We start from the raw sequence: 26,618 nt of genomic DNA, 5'->3' as shown, positions 1-26,618 counted from the left end.
GCCCAGAGCACTAGGGGGTTGGGAATGAAGAATTCTTATGAATTCTGCACATGAAAGAGGAAAGGAAATGTGTTCAGTTTCCCTCTAAGGAAAAGTCATTTCAAACAGAGATTTTCCCTCTACCCATCAAAAAAATAGAAAGTATTTATACTAAAAAGTTAAGAGCCATTGGCTTTCATATGATACGTGAAGTTTTATTCAATAATCTAGAGATAGGGATAATGGAATGAAAACTCAAATGAATGTGTACATTATTTATATATCTATATATGTATATATGTACACATGCATATATATGTTCATATGTGTATATGTGTGTGTGTATGTAGGACATTTATTTCTTTCGGTATCAGGAGTTATAGGTGAACAGCTCCTACCCACATACCCACACAGAAACCTCTCTGCAACTTAGAATCTGGGAGAGCTACCTGAGGTCCTGAGAAGTTAGGTGATTTGTCTAATAGCAGCCAAACAGTATATGTCAAAGGAATGACTCAAACTCAGGTCTTCCAGACTCCAAAGCTGGCCCTCTTTTCACTATGATATATTACCTTTCTAAGTGGAGAAAGGGAGGGAAGGGAGAGAGGAGAGAGACACAGAGAGAGAGAGAGGAACAGAGAGACAGACAGACAGACACAAAGACACACAGAGACAGAGAGACAGAGAGAGACAGAGACAGAGACAGAGATAGGAGAGGAAGAGGAGAAAATCTACATATAGATCTTTCCCTCATTCTATCTCTTCAAGCTTTTCCAATCTACTATTTTAAAATTTAATAGTAGATTTAAAACACACATTCATGGCATATATTATGCATTTACATATTTGTGCAGAGAACTCTTTCTCTGATGTAGTTATATTAAATCAAACTCAGGGAGGCTTAAGCCATTGCAGGTGAATAAACTGAGAAGCAATGGGTAGCAGATAAAAGAAAGGCTAGAGGAGGCAGGGCCTCAGGGGAGGGAGTTATCATGTCTTGTTTATAATCCCAGAAGATTGCTTTATCTGAAAAGTGACTGGAGACTGAGCCTACTTCTTGAGCTATCAGTATCACACACGTTGCTATGAGACATGATCAGGTTTGGAGAAATTCTCTACACCCCCCCAACCCTACCCCCCCATCCCCCTCTCAACACACACACCTTTTTTATACTCCTTTTTAAAAAAACACTATTTCTCTCCTCCATCATGCACACCTAGCGAAATAAAAGCATTCCTCAGGATCCACCCAGGCGTGTATGCAGGGCACCCAGTGCAAATGGCTTCCCAGGATTGATCTCTATTATTTTACCGAATAACATCAGAGGGGGAATTTGTTCTGCACGGCTAAAGACATTATTCCCACTATTCTCTAGTGCTAAATCTCACTTTGTTGTGGGGAATTTTCCATCCTTCCCTGCATCTCTGCTTGGAACTGCACTAGTCAAGGTAGTCAATTCAATTAACATTTACTAATTACTTATATATAGTAGGTGCTTAATAAAACTTTATTTGAATTGAACTGGATCCTTGGTTAGTTCAGTTAGAATCAGAGTAAGCCAGAGAGGAAGAGCCCAGAGTAAGGTCTCTTCAGTACAGAGGATGCTAGTTATATAGTTATATATTAGGACAGTTAGGTAAAGCCTCCTCTAATCTCTGTCCATCCTTGTGGCTGAAAGGGAATACATAATCTTTTTTTGTTCAGAGAATTTTATGAAGGGTCTCCATAGAAGACAAACTAGGTTTCTTTTTCATTGTTTGATGATAGCTATGAAGCAGCTAGATGAGAGAGTGGATAGAACATAGGGTCTGGAGTCAGGAAGACCTGAGTTCAAATCAGGATTCAGATACTTACTAGTTATGTGACCTTGGTCAAGTCACTTAATCCTGTTTGCCTTAGTTACCCATCTGTAATATGAGCTAGAGAAGGAAATGGTAAATCACTACAGTATCTTTACCAAAAAAAAAAACCACAAAATAGGGTCAAAAGAGTCAGACAAGTTTAAAACAACTCAACAACAACACTACAAGGCAGGGCTCAGTCAGGCACATGGAGAACAACAAGGAAACATTCATAATAATTATGGTGGCAGTGTGATATATTAGAAAGACCATTAGATTAGGGTGCAGAATGCCGGGGTTCTACTCCTGGCCAGGCCACTTGCTAGTTACATAAGCTTGGACAAAATATCTCACTTTTTAGGGTTTTAACTTCACCAGTTGTGAAATTAGAATAATAAACATAACTCTGTCTTCCTTAAAGGACTTTTATTAGATTCTAGTGAGATAACATATGAAAGTACTTTTTAAGCATTAAGTACAATATAAATGCAACAGTAGTTTATTAGTTATATCAATATTGTAATAATAACAAAAACTGGTGATAGTAGAAAGTTAAATGATTTAAATCTTCCAAAACAAGGTTATATTTAAAGGCTGGAAGGCAGAGAGAGGAAAAAGGGTATAATTGCCATCTTCCCACCAACCCCAACAATAATATTGCATCCATCTGGCCCTTTGAATTTAGGGAGAAGAGGAAAAGGAAGGAAGGAAGGAAGGAAGGAAGGAAGGAAGGAAGGAAGGAAGGAAGGAAGGAAGGGAAGAAGATAATAAGCATAATGAAGAAGTCATAAAATCATGGGACTTGGAATTGATCTTAAGATATATAGACTGCTTTATCTAGAAACAACCAAAGATGTCAGCTAGGCCAAGATCTTTAATTTAATAGTAGGACAACTGAGAGATAGAGTGACTTATTGAAGGTTATATAAGCAGTAACTTGGAGAGCCAAGATTAGGGGATGCTTTTGGATTGGGTTGCCCGATTTCAGAAACAGGGGACCAGAATTAATAAGAAATAAAATGCCCTATCCTATTCTCTGCCTGGCTGCTAAAAGGTGCAGTGTTTGTAGTGCTGGGCCTGGCATCAGGAAGACTTGAGATCAAATGTGACCTCAGATACTTATTAACTGCGACCTTCAGCAAATCATTTCATCTTTCTTTGCCCTAATTCACTGGAGAAGGGAATGGCAAACCACTGCCGTGCTATGGTCCATGCGGTCATGAAGAATCAAACATGATTGAACAACAAAAATTCTCCTCCACTTCCTCCTAATCAATACCTCAATCTTTTGTTTAAATTAATAGGAAGATGACAGTAGTCTAAATTTATCTCTTTTTGACATTTGGGTTCATACTGATAGTCCAAACCCTAGAATGTAACACAGGCAACAGGATATCACAGTTGAGTTGAATTGAGTCAGAGGAGGACCAATATCACCTGCAAAGTCTGCCTCTTAGTGAAGCATACCATTTATTCAAATTTAATTATCAGGGAACTTCCCTGTTATCTGTCACAGTTAACTTGAGCTAATCCACCTTGCTTATTATAAGGAGAACTTCAGGGACTGTAGGAAAGTTTTTCTCCTATTTTGCCTTCATTTATTTCTCATTTCTTTTTGTAACATTCCTTATCCATTGAGGGAATTGTTGTGGTTGTTCAGTCATTTTTCAGTTGTGGTACAGATGAAGAAACTAAGGTGAGCAGGATTAAATGACTTGCCCAGGGTCACATAGTTAGTAAATATCTGAGACCAGATTTGATCTCAGGAAGATGAATCTTCCTGACTCCAGGCTCAAGGCTCTATCCACTGTGCCACCTAACTATCCTATTAAGGGATTTGGTAAGCTGAAATAATGCTGGATTTGGAGCCAAGACATTTCTATTATAAACCCACTACTGACACTTATTACATGTGTGACCTTGGCTAAGTCACCTCCTCTCTCTTGGCTTTGATTTCCTTATCTATAAAATGAGAGGGTTGCTTCTGGACTAAGAATTCACTATGTCACAAAAACTGCTGGGAAAATTGGAAAATGGTAGGGCAGAAACTGGGCATAGACCAGTATCTTACACCACATTCCAAAATAAAGTCAAAATGGGTTCATGATTTAGGAATAAAGGCTGATACTATAAGCAATTTGGGAGAGCAAGGAATAACTTACCTATCAGATTTATGGAAAAGAAAAGAATTCATGATACAGCAAGAGATAGAGAACATTACAAAATGCAATATGGACAATTTTGATTATGTTAAATAGAAATGTTTTGTATAAAAAAGCCAATGTAACAAAGATTAGGAGGGAAGCAGAAAATTGGGAGAAAATCTTTACAACCAATATCTCTGATAAAGGCCTCATCTCTAAAATATACAGGGAACTGAGCCAAACTTATAGGAATACAAGTCATTCCCTAATTGAGAAATGGTCAAAGGATATGAACAGGCAGTTTTCAGAGGAAGAAATTAAAGATATCTATAGGCATATGAAAAAATGCTCGAAATCACTACTGATTAGAGAAATGCAAATCAAAACAACACTTAGGTACCACAACTCTCCTGTCAGATTGACTAAAATAACAAAACAGGAAAACAATAAATGCTGGAGAGGATGTGGGAAAAGGGGAACACTTACATTGCTGGTGGAGTTATGAACTGATCCAGCCATTGTGGAGAGCAATTTGAAACTATGCCCAAAGGGCTATAAAAATGTTCATACCCTTTGACCCAGCAATACCACTTCTAGGGTTGTATCCCAAAGAGATCACACAAGTGGGAAAAAGACTCATGTGTACAAAAATATTCATAACAGCTCTTTTTGTACTAGTAAAGAATTGGAAATCAAGGGGATGCCCATCAATTGGGGAATGCCTGAACAAGCTGTGGTATATGAAGGTAATGGAATGCTATTGTGCTATAAGAAATGGGGATGATATGGACTTCATAACAACCTGGAAAAACCTACACGATACAATGCTGAGTGACCGGAGCAGAGCCGGGAGAACATTATATACAACCACAGATATATGGATTCTCTGAGGACTAACCCTGATAGACTTTGCTCTTTTCAGCCACACAAGGTACAAAGACAACTCCAAAGGACTCACGATGGAGGATACCATCTACATCCAGAGAAAGAACTATGGAGTGTGAATCTAGATTGAGGCATTCTTTATGCTGGCCTTTTTTCCCCTTTTTTTCTCTTTTGTTTTTGTTTTTGGGGTTTTTTTTGGTTCTGTTTCCTCTTTCTCATGATTCCATCCATTTGTCATAATTCTTCTTCACAACTCGACTAGTGTGTTATACATAGAAGATATATTGGATTCCATGCCATCTTGGGGAGGGAGGTGCGGAGGGGGTGGAGAAGAAAACTGGAACTCAAAATGATGTAGACCCAAGTGTTGTAAAGTAAAAATAAAAACTCTCAAAAAAAATAAAATAAGAGAGTTGGATTAGGCGACCTCTAAAGACTCTCCTAAATATAAGATGTCATGCTGTCTTCCAATAGTCTGTTCTATGTTAACACTCTAACATTCTATATTCCTATGTCCCATCCGTCTACAAAATTCTACATGCTTTTAGTTGTTATTAGCTTGCCAGTCTTACTGTCTATCCAAGTGACTAACAGTGCCTTAGTGGTAGCCCTTAATGAAAGTTTGCTGAATTTACCTGAATTAGCCAAACATTTCTCTTTCTGTTTCTGAGTTGAGTGTGTTTATGCATTTGTCACTTATGTTTCTTAGTTCCCAAAGTTAAGGGACCACGTCTACTCTTTCATTGCTATCTCCCAATGAAACCTACAACTTCAGTTGCCCAGCCAACACTATTTAATTGGCTATTGACTCGATGACCAGGGATTAGAAACTCATGGTTTTCAAGTTGCCAGTCCCAACTCATATTGTACTGCCTGCTATCTCACTCTGTGGATGTGTGCATGTACAATTATGTATTTATACATTCTATATATATATGTGTGTGTGGTGTGTGTCTGTATATACCACACACACACCCAAAGACACACACACACACATATGTATATGTTATATATATATATATATATATATATATATACAAACAAATATGGGCAGGCAGGCATGTGTAAAAATGTGTGTGTGTGTGTGTGTGTGTGTGTGTATACACACACAAGCATACATACACACATATAATTCACATCAACCAATTAACATTTATTAAATGCTTAACCTGGGGCATCTGGGCAGTACAGTGAATAGAGTGCCAGGCCTGGAGTCAAGAGGTCCTGAGTTCAATGTGACTTCAGACACTTACTAGCTGTGTGACCCTGAGCAAGTCACTTATCCCTGCTTGCCTCAGTTTCCTCATCTGTAAAGTGAGCTGGAGAATAAAATTGCAAACCACTCTAATATCTCTGCCAAGAAAGCCCCAAATGGGGACATGAAGAGTCAACATAACTTAAAACGACTAAACAACAAAAAGTGCTTATTTCATGCTAGGGTCTGTGCTAAGTGCTAAGGATAAAAAGAAAAGCAAAAGCCAGTCTCAGGGAACTCAGATCCAATGGGGAAGACAATATGAAAACAACTATGCATGAGCAAGAAATACACATACACACATGTGTGTATGTGTACATGGATGTATATGTATGTATCTATGTATATATAAAATAAAATGGGAAAAGATCAACAGGAAGTAGAAAGTAGGCACTAGAATACTAGAATTAAGGGGAACTGGGAATGGTTTCTTATAGAAGGTAGAAGGAAGACCAGGTGGCTAGGAGATTCAGATGTGGAGGGAGAAAGTTTTAGACAAGGGGAAGAGTAAGTGAAAATGCCTGAAGGGGAGTGTCCTGTGCAAGTAAGAGGAAGGAGGCCAGTGTCATTGTTTCCTAAAGATGGCAGGTAGGAAGTAAAGAGTAAAAAATTATGGTTAAAGTTGAAAGGATTCAGGTTATTTAGGGCTTTGAAAGCTTGAGAGTATATGTGTGTGTGTGTGTGTGTGTGTGTGTGTGTGTGTGTGTGTGTTTTCTTGCATGCATGAACCATTCACTGAATACTACATATATTTATACTATATTCATGTATATGTGTGTGTATATATATATATATATTTGTACACACACATACATATATCAGTTTCTCTAGCTAGATATTGATATTTCTATATCTATGAATTCTTCTCCACATAAACATTTATACAAGAGGGAGACGGAATCATCACAGATTAAATCAGGAATTGGAAACACAAAGCCCATGAGTGGTAATGTCTGATCACCATTGCAGTCGCCAATTAAAATAGTGTTGACTGAGCAACTGAAGTGCTAGGTTTCATTGGCAGATAAAAATGAAAGTGTAGACGTGATCCTTTAACTTTAGGACCTAGAAGATATAAGTGACAAATGCGTGAACACTCTTAAGTCAGAATCAGAAAGAGAAATGTTTGGCTGATTCAAGTCTAAACCTTTATCAAGGGCCAGCATTGACTAATCAACTAAAGTTCTAGGCTTTCATGGGTCATATAAAAAAGAAAAAAAATATTCCCCCCCCCTTCTCTCCCTCTCTTCTGTTCCTTCTCCTTCTCTCCTCTTCTTATTAAGTAGGTGCTTAATTAATGTTTAGTGCTGTGCTTAGAATGTTTCCTCTTCTCATCTCCACACACTGGCTTCTCTGGCTTCCTTTAAGTCCCAACTAATGTTATACCTTCTACAGAAAGCCTTTCCCAATGCCTCTTAATTCTAGTGCTTTCCTTCTGGTAATTATTTCCTATTTATTTCTATATAGTTTGCTTGTATATATTTATTTGTTATATTATCTCCCCCATTAGATTGTGAGCTCCTTGAGGACAGGGACTATCTTTTGCCTATTTTTGTTTTCCCGATATTTAGCACAGTGCCTGGCCTGTAGTAGGCACTTAATAAATGTCTATCATTTTATTGCTATTCCCTCTCTACCTTCCCTCCCCTCCCCTTCAACTCTTCCCCTTCCACTCTTCTCCTTCCTTTCCTCTCTTCCTCTCGCTCCCCATCTTCTCCTTCCCCTTTCCCTTTCCTTTACTTCTTCCTCTTCCTCCTCCTCCCCTCTCCCTTTCCATCTTTTCAAGGTCAGACATTAATTTAAATTTCCCACGACCACCACCACTTCAGATATATATTGACTGTGTGGCCCTGGACAAGTCACTTAAACTCTAAGTACCAAATCTAAAGTCATCCTCCCACCACCAATTATGTAGGAGTATACTGTGCTATAGAACAAATACTGATCTACATTGTCATCAATTAACAGGGATTTAATATGCCTCTAGGTGCTAGGAACACAAAGACAATTGAAACCATCCCTTCCCTCTGGAAACTTACAAAGGCAAAAAGAAGGATGGAGGAAACCTATGTATTTCTGGGTATATACAAAATAGTAACATAATAGACCCAAGATAATTTTGGTAAATGGGCTTTCCACACTGAAAGTATCTCCTGCCAATGAAATCATAAATCAGGAACACAAATCCATACACACACACACACACACACACCCTTCTCTCCCTGTCAACTGAAGATCTAAAATCGGAAACTTGTAAATCAATCCATGCAATCCTTTGGACCTCTTAGCAGTACTGTAACTCATCCTCATACTGTTCATTGTCAAGATATTTAAATGTACAATGCATGTGATTTTAATGTTGAGAAGTGGGACATATTTACAAAGCAGTTACATTTATTTCACCCTAAATCTCTTGATATTTCCTCTTGTTGACTTTCATATGTTTAAATTTATCACTATCTTGGGGTATCAAGAGTATTTGTCTTCAATTTAAACAACAAGGAAGAAGAAGCTCCAAGCCGATGGGGTAGCAGCAACCACAGTCATACCAATCCAATGCTCTGCTCCCTCCTTGTATGTGCTCCTTAGTAGAAGGACATTTCCTGAACAGTGTGTGCTAAGGCAATTTTAGAACAACTTAGATATTTTTACTTCTCTCCCCATTCCCTGTTCTCCTCTCTTACCCTTACAAGATAAATAGATAATAAAACACTAGAAATTTATCCATTTCTCGAATTATCCAAGTATACATACATCTTGAATTGCTTTTAAAATAATAATAATGGCAAAGAAATAAGAGTTTTAAAGTATAACTCAGAAATAGCTGAAATTGTTTCAAATGATGTGAGGAAGAGCTCACCTCTGGGCTCTGAGGCATGACAGAGAATCAAGTTAAAAAAGATAACTTTCTACAAAGCCAAGAGCCTGCTTGCAGAGGAAATTGGCAGTAACTTTCACTTGTATTCTTACTTCTGAATCTGCTGTCAGCTCCATGGCCTGATACTTGGGTCAGAGGAAATCAGTCTCCATTGCAAGTTCTGAGTGCTTTTAGGAAACAGAGGACCCTCCCACCCGGGTTTTTTGGAGGATCCCTTGCATCTTTGCAGAATTTTGCTTTCATGCTTATCCAGTAATCCTGCATCACAATTCACATTATATCAGTCCTGGAAATCTGAGTTTTCCCATCAGTGAAATAGAAGTCATGATACTTTATGGGCATGAGATCGAGACTATGAAGTATCAAATGCTTCTCTGAAATAAGTTTTTGAGATGCAATAGATATTCAGGCTGAGTATGTCTTTGTGCCAGCATATATACCATGAGCAGGTGTCTGAGAGCATTTTCTCATAGCCTTTCATAGTTTCTATCTCATTTGAATACCCAAGGATTTTTAGGAAGTAAAACCAGGAATGTGCTACTTTGGGCATCAAAATACTAAAATCTTGCCTTTGCTTCTTACCATCTGTATGACCTTGGATAAGTCACTTAAGCCCTTTGGACCTCAGTATCCTCATTTATAAAACAAGGGGATTCCCTAGGCAACCTCTAAGACTCTTGTTCTATAGCTATGATCCTATGAACTTTTAACTAGAGTGGCAGGGGAGGGAAGGTCAGGAATAGAGGAAAAATTCTTTGAGTGAAATGTGAGTGGGTTTGATTAAGGGACTTCTGTGGTCCCTTTTAGTTCTAAATCCTATTATACTAATATTCTTGGTGTTTAACAAATAGACCACAAGTTAGACATTTTGAAAAACATGGTGTCTCCTGTTAAAGAATATAGCCTAGGAGGCTATATACTCAGTCCTGAAAGGTTGCCATGGTTTAAAACATTTCTGCAATCCCAATTGCAAATTGCCTTTAGAGCTTGTAGCCATCATTCTGTAAAGACTGCAAATCCCTATCTTCTGAAAGTGAATCTGATGATTTTGGAAAGAGCCAGAATTCTTCAGGTACGAATTCAGGTATGAATTCATAGCTATTTCAACCATTCCCAAAGTATGGTCAGGAGACCCTGAGATCTTTTCAGGGGGTACATGAGATCAAAACTATTTTCATAGTAATTCTAAGATGTTTTGATTTCTAATAGGATAAGAACTGATCTCTGTAACTCATAATAAAAGGCTCTGTGGAAGGGGGAGTTCTCAATACTTCTTAAGAATAAAAAGAGATCCAGAGACTAAAAAGTTTGAGAGCCACTCATTTAGATGATTAAGATTAATCCTATAGTTTTGGGAGTCAAAAATAAAGTGCAAACAACAAGTAATGAGACTGAATTTCTTGAGTTGCTCATGAGCTGATGAAAAACAGTTGTCAAAGAGGAGTTTCAGAAATGATTTCTCTCCCCTACCAAAGCATAAGCTGCGTGATTAATCAGCAAACATTTATTAAATGCCCATTATATACCAGTCACTGTACTAGGTGCTCAGGACACAATAAGAGGCAGAAGACAGCTCCTGACCTCAAGGAACTTATGGTCTGATGGGGGAGACTATGCAAAGAAATATACACACAGCAAACTACATATAGGAGAGATAGATAGATAAATAAATAATAGAGGAAGGACACTAGAATTAAGAAGTGTTGGGGAAGATTTCCTGTAGAAGGTGGGATTTTAATTGGGGCTTAAAGGAAGCATGAGTTCAAGGGCTATGCCATACATACATGTGCGCGCACACACACACACACACACACACGCATGCTCACAAACATGTGTGCGTATGTATATATAGAGGCAGCTAGATGGCTCCTGGAGTCTGGAAGACCTGAGTTCAAATCTGGCCTCAGACACATAGTAGGAATGTGACCCTAGGCAAGTCACTTAATCTCTGATTGCCTGATAAAATGGATCCACTGGAGAAGTAAATAAGAAACCACTCTAATACCTTTGCCAAGAAAACCCCAGATGGGGCTCACAAAGGGTAGGTCATGACTGAAACAACTCAACAATAACAGCAATGTATAGATATATACGTATACACATATAAATATATATACACACATATATACATACGTGTACGTATATGCCTTATATATACATACATATACACAGACACATACACATATGTGTGTATATATGTATGTACGTATATACATACATATATACATATATATATATACATATACATATGTATGTATGTATGTATATTCCATTTTACCTAGATCTAGTAAATACTACCAATCTGGAAAATGTCTGGCAGAACTAAGAGATTGCTATCCAAGGATCTGCATGGCTAAGGCAAGAAAAGCTAATCAGAAAGTTGGCCACCAGATGTGGACTTTTTCAGCCATAGTAACTTATGAAAGAAATAACACTATATCGTGGCTCTGAGTTCTAATTCAGCCAGTCCTCTTCTCCTTCTGCAGTGATGGTGATATGAAAGGGGAAGGAAGGAATCACAATTTTCCAAATCTTTAACTAAGATCAATATCATGGTCAGTCCTCTGAACCTGTGGCCCCTGTCTGATGTACAATCAGACTGATATGCTGCTGGAGAAAAATCCCTCCCTTCGCCCTTTCTTATAATAGGTGCTCAGTGAGCATTTTTTAAGTGAATGATAGAATATTCCCCTAGCCAAAGGCAGGGGGACTAGACCCAGTATCCCCTTTGATTGATCCCAGTGCCTAAGGCATCTGTGTCACATACCTAATCTGTAGGCATTGTGATATGCTGAGGTCACCATCAAACCATTCAGGGTTTTCAGGGTCATTTTTCCTGGGCAAAAATAACATTTTCTAGATGTATTGACATACTTAATTTTCACCTAGAACTATGAGATGTTAGATCTGAAAGGCACTTTTGGACATCAATTGTCATAACTGGGTAGGACTGAAGAATATAGAATGATAGAATGTAGACCTAGAGCTGGAAGGGAACTTACAATGTCGATTTCCAGATCTTGAAAGGACCTTAGAACAAATAATGTGACTGAAGGCTAAGCTTAAATGAAGAATGTTAAAGTTGGGCAGGAAATTTAGAGTTATATAGTCCAAATTTCTTATATGAGAGCTGTGGAAAGTGAGGATGCCTGAAGTACTATAGCTCATTAATGACAATCCCAAAATATTTGTTAAGTACTTTGCGCCAGGCACTGTGAAAAGTCCAGGGCATACACATCTGAAAAGAGACAGTCCCTCCCCAAAGAACTTACAATTTAGTGGTGAGTGACAACACACCAAAAGGAAGCTGAAAGGGGTAGAGGGTAAGAGAGATTACTCAATATGGAGGTATGATGGAAAGGTCTAGAGCAGTGCAGCCAGGTAGGACTATAACCCAAGTGCCCCTACTCCTTTCCTAGTGCTCTTTCTCCTGAGATATCTGTCTCCTATTAGTCTTTTCTCTGTAAGTGTTCTCCAGCAGATTCTTGCATTGGGTGGGAGGATGGATCAGATGGTCTCTATAAGATGCCTCCTGATTTTATGTCTTTATGTATATGTCTTTTCTCCCCAACTAAACCCAAAAGTAGAAATGCTTATCCTTATCTTCTGTCTTTCCCTTAGGTCTAGAACCCATGGTCCTGTAAACATTCCATTTAAGTGACTGGGCACAACTATGCATTGTGCATTATGCATAACAGGCCATAGTTCAGGTGCCAAAGGAAGCTGAGATTATGACTGTGGGTAAGGACACCTGCTAGGGGTATTGCTCAAGCAGCAGCTATCATGCAGAGGAAAGCTGAGTGAGAGATTGCATGCTGGCTATGTGGAATTGTTACTTTGTTTGGCTTGCAATTTCCACCTATTGCCTAGTGCTCCAGGCATACCAGTCTAATGAGACTGAACTGATTAATGGGGACATGGACTGAACCCTTGCCCTTACCCATTGGCACAGATGAGGTCTCACTGGAGTCATCGGGATGTTTTAAGCCAAGCTGAGCTACTGGCTCAGGACATGACCACAATAACTGATCTTCTTCCTATCAAGATTGATTGAGCTTCATTGACCAGATGGCCTAAAGAGAGAACCAGACCAACAGTCCAGGAATTTCAGGGCTCCTAGAGGTTAAACAGGAACTGCATCAGTGGGACACCCAGCACTAACTGCTAGACAGGATAGAAAGGGGTGGCAACTTGTATTATCCTGCCATCTGCCACTAGTACTAATGTTCTTGGTTTGATGAGTGTTCAAAACTAAATCAGGGACTTAAAAAATGCAGCGAGGCTACTGAAGGCAGAGCCATAAGCCAAGCCATTGCAGAGTACTCCAGAATACATGGGGGGAAAGTGAGATAGATAATAGCCTATGGGTGTCATCACAGGCGGGTTGTTGGCAATGAGCGACGGGCATACACAGCGTGTACTACTCCTCAGTCCTCAGCAGCGATCTGATGGCTAGCGCCTGCATGGTCTCTGGAAAGGAGCAGATCCTGTCACCACCTTCTCTCCGCCTCTCTCCATCCCTACACATACATCCTGCTGCTAAGACCCTCCTCTTCCTCCACCTAGGCTGTGGGGGAATCCCATGGATACTCTCTATGCAGGCCACTGTCATCTGTTTCCATTAAGCATGACAGTCTCTCATTTGTCAATTACAAGGGTGTTTTAGGTTTTTTTTTCCTTCTCCCCACTTTGCTTTTCCAGTTTTGCTGTGTTGCTCAGTTGAAACTCCATCTGTTGAGTTTGCCAGACTGATAGGATGGTGTCTCACTGTTCTCAACAGGGAGAGACTCAGGAGAGGTTATGAGGAATAAACATAGCTTTTTGAGATACTTTTAAATCTATACATATATGTATCTATATATGTGTGTTACATATGTAGATGTGTATACATGTGCACCATTGTAAATATGTATATACATCTATGTGCATATGTATAGATGTATATATACACTATTAGGACATGTATATCTGCATATATACGTGTGTCTACATGTATATGTGCATATATATGTACACATGTGTTATATACGTTTAAAATTACTAAAACAAGCTGTGTCATCTTGGGCAAAGTCTCTCTTCCCCCTTCTCACTCACTCCATCCTTTAGGGGTGGAGGAAATCATAAAATCTTAGAGGTACAAGGGACCTGAGGCACCAGCTAGCCCAACCTCCTCATTTGGACTGTGAAAGACACTGAGGACCAGAGAGGAGATATCACTTGCCCAACATCACAGAAAGATGAACAAAGCCTAGAATTCAGGCTTTCAGATTCCATGGATTCTACAGGCTTTAGAGCAGGGGTGGGAAACCTGTGGCCTCAAGGCCACATGTGGCCCTCTAGTCCTCAAGTGTGACCCTTTGAATCCAAACTTCTTAAAACATGAAGTTTGGATTCACTCAAAGGGCCAAAGCTTTGTAAAACCTTCTTGACCTTGTAGGTAGAAGTAGCTAAATGACAGTGTATATTGCATTGGAACTAGAGTCAGGAAGACCTAAGTTCAAATCCTGCCTCAGATGCTGTTAGTCATGTGACCTTGGGCAAGTCACAACCTATCTCTGCCTGCCTGATAATTACATCATTGGTAAAATGGAGATAGCAGTAGACCATACTCCATGAGGTTGTTGCAAGGATCAAATTAGCTAATATTTATAAAGCACTTTGTAAATCTTAAAGCACCATATAAATGCTAGCTATCATGACCATCATCCTATGAATATTTCTGATCACAAACCAGTGGGAATGGCTCAATATTGTCACTGTCATCCATTCCCATGCTGTTTCCATTGTTCAAGAACTTGCTACCATTGGCTGGACTATTCAAACCACCTAACTGCTCTTGCTACCTTCAGTGCACCTCAGTTCGTCTTCCCTACCCCAGTTTCACACAAACCTGTCTGATGAATTTCCCAATTTCATAGCTCAGATGAGGAGACCCTATGCCACTCAAAAACATTCTACAACTCCCCATTGCTTATTGAACAAAGTCCACATTTATTAAATAGGCATTCAGGATCCTCTGTATCCATATTCCATATCCACACTACACACACAGCCTTATCTCCTACTTCTTTATATATACCCTGACCTTCAGTTGTTCTAATCCCCAAATATCCTGTTTTCCTATCTTTCTAATTTGTACTTGAGTTACCTAAACCTTGATTTTAATTTCTGGAGAAGATGTGGAATGTTTTATTAATAAGGTTGTTAGCGAACATCTAGAAAAAGAAGCAGTGATCAAAGACAGTCAATATGTCTCCATCAAAAACATGTCATGCCACAGTATCCCCATTTCTAGTTTTGATATGAGCACTGATTGGTAGATTATGAAAACTCCAAAAGCATTGTGTATGTAGTTTTTTAGCGGAGCATTTGAACAATTATATTCCTTCTATCTTTGTGGGGAATGATGGAGAAATTTAAGAGAAGGCGATAGTGTGATTGAGTGGGTTCAAAATGGTTAGGATGTTTCTACCTCAAGAATAGCCATTAATAATTCAAAGACAATTTGGAAAATCCTAAATGGAGGGCTCCCACAATCACTGCTTTGCTCTCTGTTGTTTAACATTTTTTAAATTAATTATGGGTATAAAGGCACAGATGGCATGCTTATCAAATTTGCAGATGATGCAAATCTGGGAGGGATAGCTAATACACTGGATAAGGGTCAGAATTCAAAATGCTTTTGACAGATTAGGAACATAGACTGAGTTTACTCTGGTGAAATTTAATTTAGATAGGTATAAAGTCTTAAAGTTGGATTCAAAAATCACCTTCACTGGTACAAGATTACTTAAGCATAGCTAGATAACAGTTCATTTGAAAAAAAGATCTGGGGGTTTTAGCAGGATCCTAGGTCTGTGTTAGTAGTGTGCTTTGACAGCCAAGAGAAAAAATATAGCCTTATATTGCATTGAGAGGAAAGGGAAAATGATAATCCTGTTCATAACTGGTCAGGTATTCTGTCCTGGTTAAACTACCTCAGTAAAAGAGGGTTCGCTTCCTTCATTTCCGAAGGGAATTAATAAGCCAGAGAGTATCTAGATGATGGAAACCAAGATGGCGAATAGCCTCAAAATCATGGCATATGAGTATCCTGAGTCTGCTAGTTACTCTTTGGGTGACCTCGGGAAAATCCCTTAAATTCCCTGGGCCTCAGTTACCTCACCTCTGAAATGGGCATTGGCCTAAGTTATCTTTAGTGTAGATCCCTATAAGCTGTAAAGGTAACTTTATATCTCTATTACCAGTAAAGGTAACTGAAACTGTTTAGCCTTGCTGAGAGCAATCTTGGTTGGGATATAATAGATATTTCCAGGTATTTAAATAGCTCTCATGTGGGAAAGGGAAGGGAGAGAAGAAATAAACATTCTTAAAGTGCCTATATGTTCCAGGCACTATGCTAAGTACTTTTTACAAACATTTTCTCATTTGATCCTCACAATAACCCTGGGAGGTAAGTACTCTTATAATCTCTATTTTGCAGTTGAGGAAACTGAGGTAAAAAAAGGTTAAGTGACTTGCCCAATATTACACAGTTATAAGCATCTGAGGCTGGATTTGAACTCAAAATTTCCTGAACTCCAGACCTAGCATTCTATCCCCTGTTCTACCAACTACCTCTAAACTTGTTCTGCTTCAGTCTCACGGAAGAACTAAGAATAATGTGCAAGTTGCAGAAAGGTATAGTTAGGTTTAATATAAAAACTTCCTAATAATCCGTTGTCCCAAAGTAGCAAGGGCTGTCTCAGTGTTGAGGGCAGAGTTTTTGGGAGAGCAGGGTTCAGGCATGAAAGAATTCATTTAGACCTTCTCTTTTAGCCAATGAGAGCTTTTTATTTTACGTGAAAAAGCACCACAGTCCTCCTTGTCAAGAAAGCTAAGTGAGATGCCTATATCTAGGGGTGTTGTTCTTATATAGAGATTTCCAAATGGTGATATAGTTTTAATGGTTTTTATGGAGGTTAAAAATTAAAGACAGGACAAGAAAGGATAGGATGAAGAAGATAAAGGGAATTCTTTATGGTTTAAGGATTTAAGGATAGGGCAGAAGGATACAGTCTAAAATTTAAAGGACCCGGGGAACACAGGATAAGGGAGACAAAAGCAATTCTTTTGGTACAGGTTCAAGATGAGGGGGAAAGGCCTTTGGGACGCCTTCAGGTTACAGAATGAACCAGGGGCTTCACAAAGTACTGGAAAAGTCACTCTTAACCCTTAGGGCACCATTTGTGTCCAGTTGTCTTCTTTGATCCCTTTTCTGGCTGGTAACATCCTGGTCTCAACTCCTTTCTCACTTGTTTGCTCCATCTGCCTCAAGCATTCTTTTCTACCTCATCCTCAGCAGGTAGTGGGATGGCATGTCTCCGGATGCTTTCAAGCAGGGACAGGATGATGACTTGTCACATATTCTGTAGAGAGGATTCTTTTGTGTGTATGTATGGGTTGTACTAGATGACCTTTGATGTACTAGATGACCTCCTAACTCTAAGAAGCTGTAATTTCCTAGTTGTCCTTCAAAGTCTAGCTTAAATGGCACCTTCTCCATGAAGTCTTCCTGGTGCTATTAAGTCCAAACGAATCCTCAGCCCCCACAAAAAAAAACCCTAACATCACATAAGATACTCTTCTTAAAACTTTTACACTGAACTGGCATTTTAATTATTTATACATGTGTTGTATCTCCCATTCTAGAAGGTGAATTGGTGTTTGACAGTGTGGTATAGTAAAAAACAAACAAAACAAAAAAGTCTCCTAGGTAAGTCAGAGGTCCTTTAGTTCAGTCTGATGGTGCTGCTTAAGAGTTTTGTGAATCAGAACGAGCCACTAACTTTCTCCAGGGCTCAGTTCCCTCATTTATTTAAAAAAATCCGTGACTAGTTTATATTTAAGGACCTTTCCAGCTTTAAATACATTATCCTTAAAGAAAGGAACCTTTCCTTAGTCTTTTTGTGTAACTCCTTTCCATATCCCCCACAAGGCCTAGCAGAAAATCTTTTACAGCATAGCCATTCAGTAAATATTTATTGAAAGAATGAATACATTCATTCTCAAGGGAACTGAGTTACGGCTTTTTGTATCCAGAGGTCCTCTATTCAATGCAAGTATGCTACATTGGAGTGGTAATACAAAAAGGCATTAATATTTGCTAAGGTGCTGGGGCAAAATTGTGGGCTATATTTAGCTACCTGTCGTAGAGCACTGAGATAGACCCTAGGAGAATGGAATATACACTAAGCTCCTTTTGATAGGGAAGGGAAAGGGTAAGAACATATAGGGAAGGTCTAGGGGGAAAGGGGTCTGGGTGACTCTGGAAGGGTAAGAGCAGCATGTGAAACATATATAATAGAGATGGTACAAGGAAGAGCCCCTACTCAACAGGAAATATTTTTGCCTAGGTCCAGCTCAGGACACAAAGACACTGTGGATCTTCTAATTATTTTCCATTTGGCCTTGATCTGTTTGCTTTTTCTCTCAGTCTCATGCATAGAGGATTCGTGGAATTGACCTTCACAGCTCCTAGGCATTGCTTCTTTCCCAAGTGTTCCAATATCTTGGCATCAAAGGTATACTATTATAGCTGTGTTCAGCATCCCGTGGTCCTTTCTGAACTACACAATAGTCTAAGTCTTACTCCTGGACATCAAGGAGTTAAAGAAGTCTGAATAAGGAAAGTAGGGAAGAAGGAGGTAGGGGAGAGGGAAGGAAGACAGAATAATACATCCTGCCTGTTAATTTGCATTACCAATTCTGCTCTCCTCTTTAGCAAACACAGCTTTTCCCAACAGATGGGGTCTCAGGGATGCTGCCCTGAACGTCCTGCATATTGTCAGAAATGTCTGTCTGCCCAGCCGCTTCTGCCTCCTGAGTATCAGTCTGTCCTACAGACGCATCTGTCTGAGCCGATAAGCATGCCCTGGAATGGAGCTCCTTAGAAACTGGCATTTCTAAGACATTTCAGGTGTATTATCTCCAGGGCTGGTGAAACCCCTTCAAAGAAACAGGCATCATTAACATGTCCAGCCATCTCATGGCATTGGGCAGGATATAAGTCTGGGGTATGGGATTTGAGGGTGAAACTACTGATCCTGCAGGAGGGAGGGAGAAGAGGAAGGAGAGCCAGCTAGTTCTGATTATTTCTACGAAGAGCTTGTCTTAGGAAGCCTGACTAACAAAAATGGCCCTCTGCCATTGTGTGTTTGTGTGTGTGTGTGTGTGCGTGTGTGTGTGTGTGTGTGTGTGTGTTACCTCTCTCTTCCTATTGTTCATATCTGGGTTCCTTCCTCTGCCCCAGTCTGTTCTTTCCTTTTGTCTCACTTCATTCTTTCCTTTTTCCTCTACCCTTCCAAACATCCCCCCACATCGGTCCCTTTCAGCTCCCTCCCATTTTAAAACTTCCTTGTAGACTAATCTATTGGTACCAATCCAGTTTGGCTCTGAGGGCAAAGTAGGGGTGGGGAATGTGATAGTTAGCTAATAATTTTCTTCCAAGTGGCTTGTTTTAATGCCAATATTATTTACCATACTTGTTCAATCACTTGGTTAGAGCATGGTGGTAATGAGCCTAAAGTTTGTGGTTTGATCTTCAGTGAAGAGTGCAAAGGTTGTGCCCCTCACTGACTCCTATTTGCTTCATGCTCTAGGATTCTATGGTCCAAGGTCCCTTATAGTTCGAGGATTCCATCATTCAAAGGTCTCTTCCAGTTCTAACATTCCGTTGTTCCAAGAATTCTTTCAACTCTCACATTCCGTTGTTCCAAGGTCTCTTCCAGCTCTAACATTTCATTTTTCCAAGTCCCTTCTAGTTGAAAACCTCTAGATATTTTTAATGACTATTGCATTCTGATTATTAGAAGTGTTATTTTATTATCATCATCACTGTGATTGGGTATGAGGGTGGGGTCTAGGGCTGGTAAACTATATCATATTGGGTGTCCACTCCACCTTAACATTGGCCCCATTGCCCACCCTGTAGCTGCTGAGGTGACGCAGGAAACCGTGGAATCCCTGATGCAGAAGTTCAAGGAGAGTTTCCGTACCAACACTCCCATCGAGATCGGCCAGCTCCAGCCAGCTCTCCGTAATGCATCATCAGGAAGACGGAAGAGAAGGAGCAAGTCCAGAGGTAGGCCCTTCCAGAACTCAGTTGTGCCATCCTCCCTCTGACCAGAGAAGTCAAAGGGCATGACCTCAGCCCCGTTACAACTATATACCTGATGGGACTAGTTTAATCCAACCAAAGGATTTACTGCCACAAAACAGGGATGTGTCCCCAAAACATGTTCTAAGATAAATGTTTCCACACAATTCCATGGAAACATTTTTAATAGTCAGGGAAAAAATTGCTGTCAAAGGTCTTGATTTAATAAATACTAGAAAGAAAGAAACAATCAAACAATAACGAAATAACTTTCTACCTTTTTCTCAATGTACAATAGTGTACTGTACTATGTGCTCCCTCTCACAGGTAGCTCCCTTTTCCTGTGCTTAGTACCATCCAGAAGCAGGATTACCCTCTACTACCAGCCACATCCCATCTGTGGGACACCGGCCAAGTCAATAATCTTTGTTGAGCTTTGGTTTCTTTTTCTGTAAAATGGAGTTAGATGAACTTTATGTTCCCTTTCAGCTCTGCATCTGATCACTTTGATATTTGATTAATTGACAATGGGAAATACTGGTATAGCAGAAACTTTCCCAAACCCAGTAAAATCAGATTTCAGTTCCTGATTTAGCCTTGAAAGTACATTTGATTTGGGTGATATCATTGAACCTCTCTGAGGCTTTGCCCTTCAGTAGTAAAACCAAAACCTGAATTTGAGCTCAGACAGAAGGCTATACGTGAGTACAGAAGTTGGACTCATAGAGTCTTAACTTTTGACTTGACAGTCATTTCTCTTATCTCTACAGCCTTATACTGCATGAATCCTACGTACTTACCCTCTGCTTAGGCTCTTCCCCTCATTGTCTCTTCTTGTCCCCCATCCATTTCCCATAAGTAAATGTGTGTGTATGTGTGTAAAATTTCATGCTAAGTTCTGCTTCCATTTTAGCTGTTCTTGTGACATGCCCACTTCTCTATGTTGTCAGATTCTACCCATCCTTCAAGGCCCATCCCAACAGCTCTCTTGTTCATTAAAAGTACCTTAACAATTTCAGCTCACAATGACTTTTCCCTCTTCTTTAATGTTTGTATTTTGGACAACTTTAATCATATGTTATATGTTGTTTTAATTTCCTGAATCATTCTATACTTATTTCATGTATGTAAGTCCTATGTATACAACTCTTTCTATCCCCACCTTTCCTAGGATCACGCTGAATACAAATGATTTGGTTCTAGATATCATATGTTGGGATATGCATTGAAAACCAACATGCGTCTGGAGGAGAGAGACAAGTATGGTCAGAGTACTTTCAACCATACAACACCTAGATCGGTTGAAAGAACTTGGAATTATTCCCTTGAAGAAAAGAAGGTTAAGGAATGGTCATATTACGTTTCTTCAAGCATTTGAACTATGTATTGTGTTCATATTGGCTCAGGAAGGCAGAAATAAGAGTGGGGGAAGGAAGGAAACAGAGACAGGTTTCCTGGTCCATTTGTATCTAATTGCAGCCATCTCTAGGGCAGGGGGTGAGGGAGGGGAAATAAAGAAAAAAAAAGAAATTTACATGATAACTTTATTATATATTTAAAAGGAATAGCAAATTGTACATTATGGATTTGCAGTTTCATTTGCAATCATTTTTTTTCATTATACTATGGAAATGATTGTTTTATTCCATAAATTAAAAATAAAAAGATCAGAAGCAGAAGATAGAATAAAATTAAAATTTCATCTTATTAACAAAAAAATTTTTAAAGTATTTACCAATAATTAAATCTATCCTAAGATGAAATGGCCTACCTTAGGAAACAGTAGATTTTGTACCACAAAAGTCTTCACGTATAAATTAGATGGCCACTTCTAAGGAACATTGGGGAATATATTCCTATTTAGCTATAGATTAGACTAAACGACCTTGAAGGTCCCTTCTGACTCAGAGATTTCATGATTATATGAAGTATGTGTTGATATGACTTGCTCTCAGCCTAGGATAGTTGGTCTGCCTTCTCCCTACTTTTCTGTTAAAGGCTCAACTGGTTCTTATGGAGCATTCTATCCCCCGTAATTTGAGGGGAAAACAATTTGAATTATACAACATGTTCACAGCCATGTCATTCTTTAAAGACCCAAACATTAACAGTAATGTGAACTATCGACTAGCCAAGATTTTCTGGTTAGAAGTTCCTAGGGAACCTGCTTTACTGAATAGGATAAGAATCAGTTTCAGTAAGCATATTACTTGTCATTCAGAGATACTTCAAAAATACTGCAGGTTGATCTGGAACATTCACTCCTTTTGAAATTATGTTTACAGAGTCAAATTGCTGCACAGACTCTCTTCCTTTAGCCTTATTAGATATCACTCCCTTTCACATTCTCTACAATCCATGCAAAGGAGCCTTCTTTCTATTGCTCATGGAACACTCCATTTCCTTTCTCCAAGCCTTTGTACTTTGAGACTGCTTATCTCTCCTTCCTGAAATCTGCTCCCAGACACTTCAACATCTTGGAAGATCTACTTAGTTACTTTCAAAGTCAACTCAAGTGCCACCTGCTATATGAAATTATTCCTACTCACTCACCTGTCGCTAATGCCTTCCCCCCACAAATTTCCCTCATATATATTTTGTATAAAGTTATAAATGTACATATTCCCCTAATCTCATGAGAAGTTAAAGTCCTGGGAGGTAGGAATGATTTATTTTTGTCTTTGTATCCCCAGAACCTAGAGCAATGCCTGGCACAGAGTAGGAAATTACTAAATGAATACTTGTTGATTGAGTGCACGCTGACGAAGTAGAGACAATCTGTATCCCATTCATTGTCTCAGTCCCTATAAATTTTGAATTCCTAGAGTCCAACCTACTAAAGGGCTTTATTGTCTTTTAGATAGATAATCTTTGTTCCCCAAAGCTGCCCTGATAACAGTTGGCCTTTGGCCTGGTTTGGAGGGAGCACCTGGCATGACTGTGGTTCATTAATCTCTGTCCTTCCCCAGACAAGGTGCCCAGTGATTTCTAGCAGATGGAGTTGGCAGTACAGAGACAATAGTGCCGAGTTTAGAGCATCATTAAAACCATGTCCATTGCTTTCATCCTGCCTTGTCTCCTGCGTAGAAAGCACAGTTGATATTAAAGAGCATAATATATTCATTTAGCTCTAAAGGAGAAGGAATAGAAAGAATTAAATGTCATCTCCAAAGTCTGTGGGAGCCAGATGCTAAGCAATTGTCCAGGGATGACTGAGCAAAACGAAACAGGATTCACTTGAAAAAGAAGAAATTTGGGGTGGATGAAAAGGAGAACTGTAACATTTAGAGGATCAAACCCTAGAACAGGGAGGTCATAGAAACTTCACCTCTAGAAACATACAAGAATCAATACCTCTATCAATATAAAGTATTTATTAAGTGCCTACTATTTATCAGGTACTATGTGAGGCAATTGGAATATAAGTACAAATAATAAAATGACCATACCTACAAGGACCTTACATTCAAATGAGAGAGACAACAAATACATACATAAATGGAAAGCAGGTGGCTAGGTTGCACTGGGCCTGGTGTCAGGAAGACTCCTGTTCCTGAGTTCAAATCTGGGCTCAGACTTTTACTAGATGTGTGACCCTGGGCAAATGACTTAACCCTGTTGCCTCAGTTCTTCATCTGTAAAATGAGCTGGAGAAGGAAACAGCAAACCACTGCAATATTTCTGCTAAGAAAACTCCCAATGGGGTGATGGAGCCAGATACAATTGAAAAATGACTAAATAAACACACGTAAATTTTAAAAAGTGAAATCAATACAAGGCAGAGTGGGAGGGACAATGCTAGCATTTCGAGGGATTGGGCATAGAATCATACAGGAGACAATGATTGAGTTAAACGGAGAGGCCATCTTTAAGGGAGAGGCAAATGTACAGTATATTCTAGGTATTGGGAGTAACCAGTACAAAGTCACAGAGATAGAACAGAGACAGTGGCACATGTGAGGAACAGAAAGTCAATTTGGCTGGAACAGAGAGTGTGAGAGGGAGAGCAGTGTTCAATATGGCTGAAAAGATAGATTGGGACAATGGTGCATATATGGGGGATGGCTTTTGCAAGAAGGACCACTTCTTTGTCAGGAACTAAGGGAAAGGAGGAGAGTGGAAGAGATAATGTCAAGAGATTTTTTTTTTATTTTAACCTCTTTTTTCTTTCTAAAAATGCATTTTTTTATTGATATTTTTTGCCTTGCCTAAATTTCTTCCAGTATTCCTGTACCTTCTCCTCTCCCAACAGTCATCCCATATAACAAAGAATATTTTTTGTATCTTTTTTTTTCTTGAGGCAGGGAAAGCAGGGCAATTGGGGTTAAGTGACTTGCCCAAGGTCACACAGCTAGTAAATGTGTCAAGTGTCTGAGGCCGGCTTTGAATTCAGGTCCTCCTGACTCCAGGGCCTGTGCTCTACTCACTGCACCATCTAGCTGCCCCTGTCAAGAGATTTTAAGATGAAAAATTGAATAAGATTTCCAGCCATTCTTGGTGGTTTGGATGTTCATCTACCCAAAGGCAAGAGGGTGGGTACAGTCAGAATAATAGAGTGTAAAGAAAACTAGACTTAAAGCCAGAGTATGTGGGTTTCATTCTTAGACCTGCTCTACAAAATGTATTCTCTTCTATCTGTATCCCTCTATCTCTCCTATCTTTATGGGTCTGCGATCTCTTTTTTTTTTCTTTTCCTGGTAATCATTTATCCGGCAATTGAGGTAGGGCACTGCCTTATGATATCATCAGTAAAGATCACTAGACACTAGGTGCTTATTTGTCAGGGATGCTATAGTGTGCAAATTACTTGGGACAAGCAATAATTTTGATAGAGTTGTATTTTTTTCTTCTTTTTTTGTTTTATTTTTGTTTTTTTTATTTATTTAGTATTTTTAGTTTTCAGCATTGATTTTCACAAGAGTTTCAGCTACAAATTTTCTCCCCATTTCTACCCTCCCCCTGCTCCAAGATGGCATATATTCTGATCGCCCCATTCTCCAGTCAGTCCTTCCTTCTGTCACCCCACTCCCCCCATCCCCTTTTCCTTTACTTTCTTGTAGGGCAAGATAGATTTCTATGCCCCGTTGTCTGTATATCTTATTTCCTAGTTGCATACAAAAACTATTTTTTGAACATCTGCTTTTAAAACTTTGAGTTCCAAATTCTCTCTCCTCTTCTCTCCCCACCGACCCTCCCTAAAAAGGCAAGAAATTCAAGATACAACACATGTATCATTATGTAAAACCTTTCCACAATACTCATGTTGTGAAAGACTAACTATATTTTGCTCCTTCCTATCCTATCCCCCTTTATTCAATTTTCTCCCTTGACACTGTCCCTTTTAGAAAGCGTTTGCTTTTGATTACCTCATCCCCATATCTGCCCTCCCTTCTATTACCCCCCTTTTTTTATCTCCTTCCTCCTTCTTTCCTGTGGGGTAAGATACCCAATTGAGTGTGTATGTTATTCCTTCCTCAGGTCAAATCCAAAGAGAGCAAGATTCACTCATTCCCCCTCACCTGCCCCCTCTTCCCTTCCTACAGAACTGCTTTTTCTTACCACTTTTATGTGAGATAATTTACCCCATTCTATGTCTCCCTTTCTCCCTCTCTCAATATATTCCTCTCTCATCCCTTATATTGATTTTATTTTTTTAGATAGCATCCCTTCATATTCAACTCACCCTGTGCCATCTGTCTATATATATACATATATATATATATATATATATGTATATGTATGTATATGTATATATATGTATATATATACATATATGTATATATATATATATGTGTGTATATATACATATATATACACACATATATATACACATACATATATGTGTGTGTGTGTATATATGTATGTATGTATGTATGTATGTATATTCCCTTCAGCTGTCCTAATACTGAGGTCTCATGAATTATACACATCATCTTTCCATGTAGGAATGTAAAGAAAACAGTTCAACTTTAGTAAGTCCCTTATGATTTCTCTTTCTTGTTTACCTTTTCATGCTTCTCTTGATTCTTGTGTTTCAAAGTCAAATTTTCTATTCAGCTCTGGTCTTTTTACTGAGAAAGTTTGAAAGTCCTCTATTTTATTAAAAATCCATATTTTGCCTTGGAGCATGATACTCAATTTTGCTGGGATTCTTGGTTTTAATCCTAGCCCCGTTGACCTCCGGAATATCATATTCCAAGCCCTTCGATAACTTAATGTAGAAGTTGCCAGATCTTGTGTTTTCCTGATTGTGTTTCCACAATACTCAAATCGTTTCTTTCTGGCTGCTTGCAGTATTTTCTCCTTGATCTGGGAGATCTGGAATTTGGCGACTATATTCCTAGGAGTTTCCTTTTTGGGATCTTTTTCAAGAGGCGATCGGTGGATTTTCTCAGTTGCTATTTTACCCTCTGGCTCTAGAAGATTAGGGCAGTTCTCCTTGATAATTTCTTGAAAGATGATATCTAGGCTCTTTTTTGATCATGACTTTCAGGTAGT

The 26,618-nt window shown here is 39.1% G+C and overlaps 1 protein-coding gene across 1 annotated transcript in view; it reads left to right on the top strand.

Moving 5' to 3' along the window:
- ASTN2 (astrotactin 2) overlaps nucleotides 1–26,618 on the top strand; it is a 1,142,502-nt gene that overhangs the window by 308,533 nt on the left and 807,351 nt on the right. Inside the window, exon 4 of the mRNA XM_036751653.1 lies at nucleotides 19,956–20,105. Coding sequence (XP_036607548.1) covers nucleotides 19,956–20,105 — 150 coding nt within the window. The remainder of the gene's footprint in view (nucleotides 1–19,955; nucleotides 20,106–26,618) is intronic.

This window comes from Trichosurus vulpecula, chromosome 3 (assembly GCF_011100635.1).
Source record: "Trichosurus vulpecula isolate mTriVul1 chromosome 3, mTriVul1.pri, whole genome shotgun sequence".
NCBI lineage: Eukaryota > Metazoa > Chordata > Mammalia > Diprotodontia > Phalangeridae > Trichosurus > Trichosurus vulpecula.
Note: the sequence above shows the minus strand (reverse complement) of the source record. Positions and strands in the feature narration are given on the sequence as shown.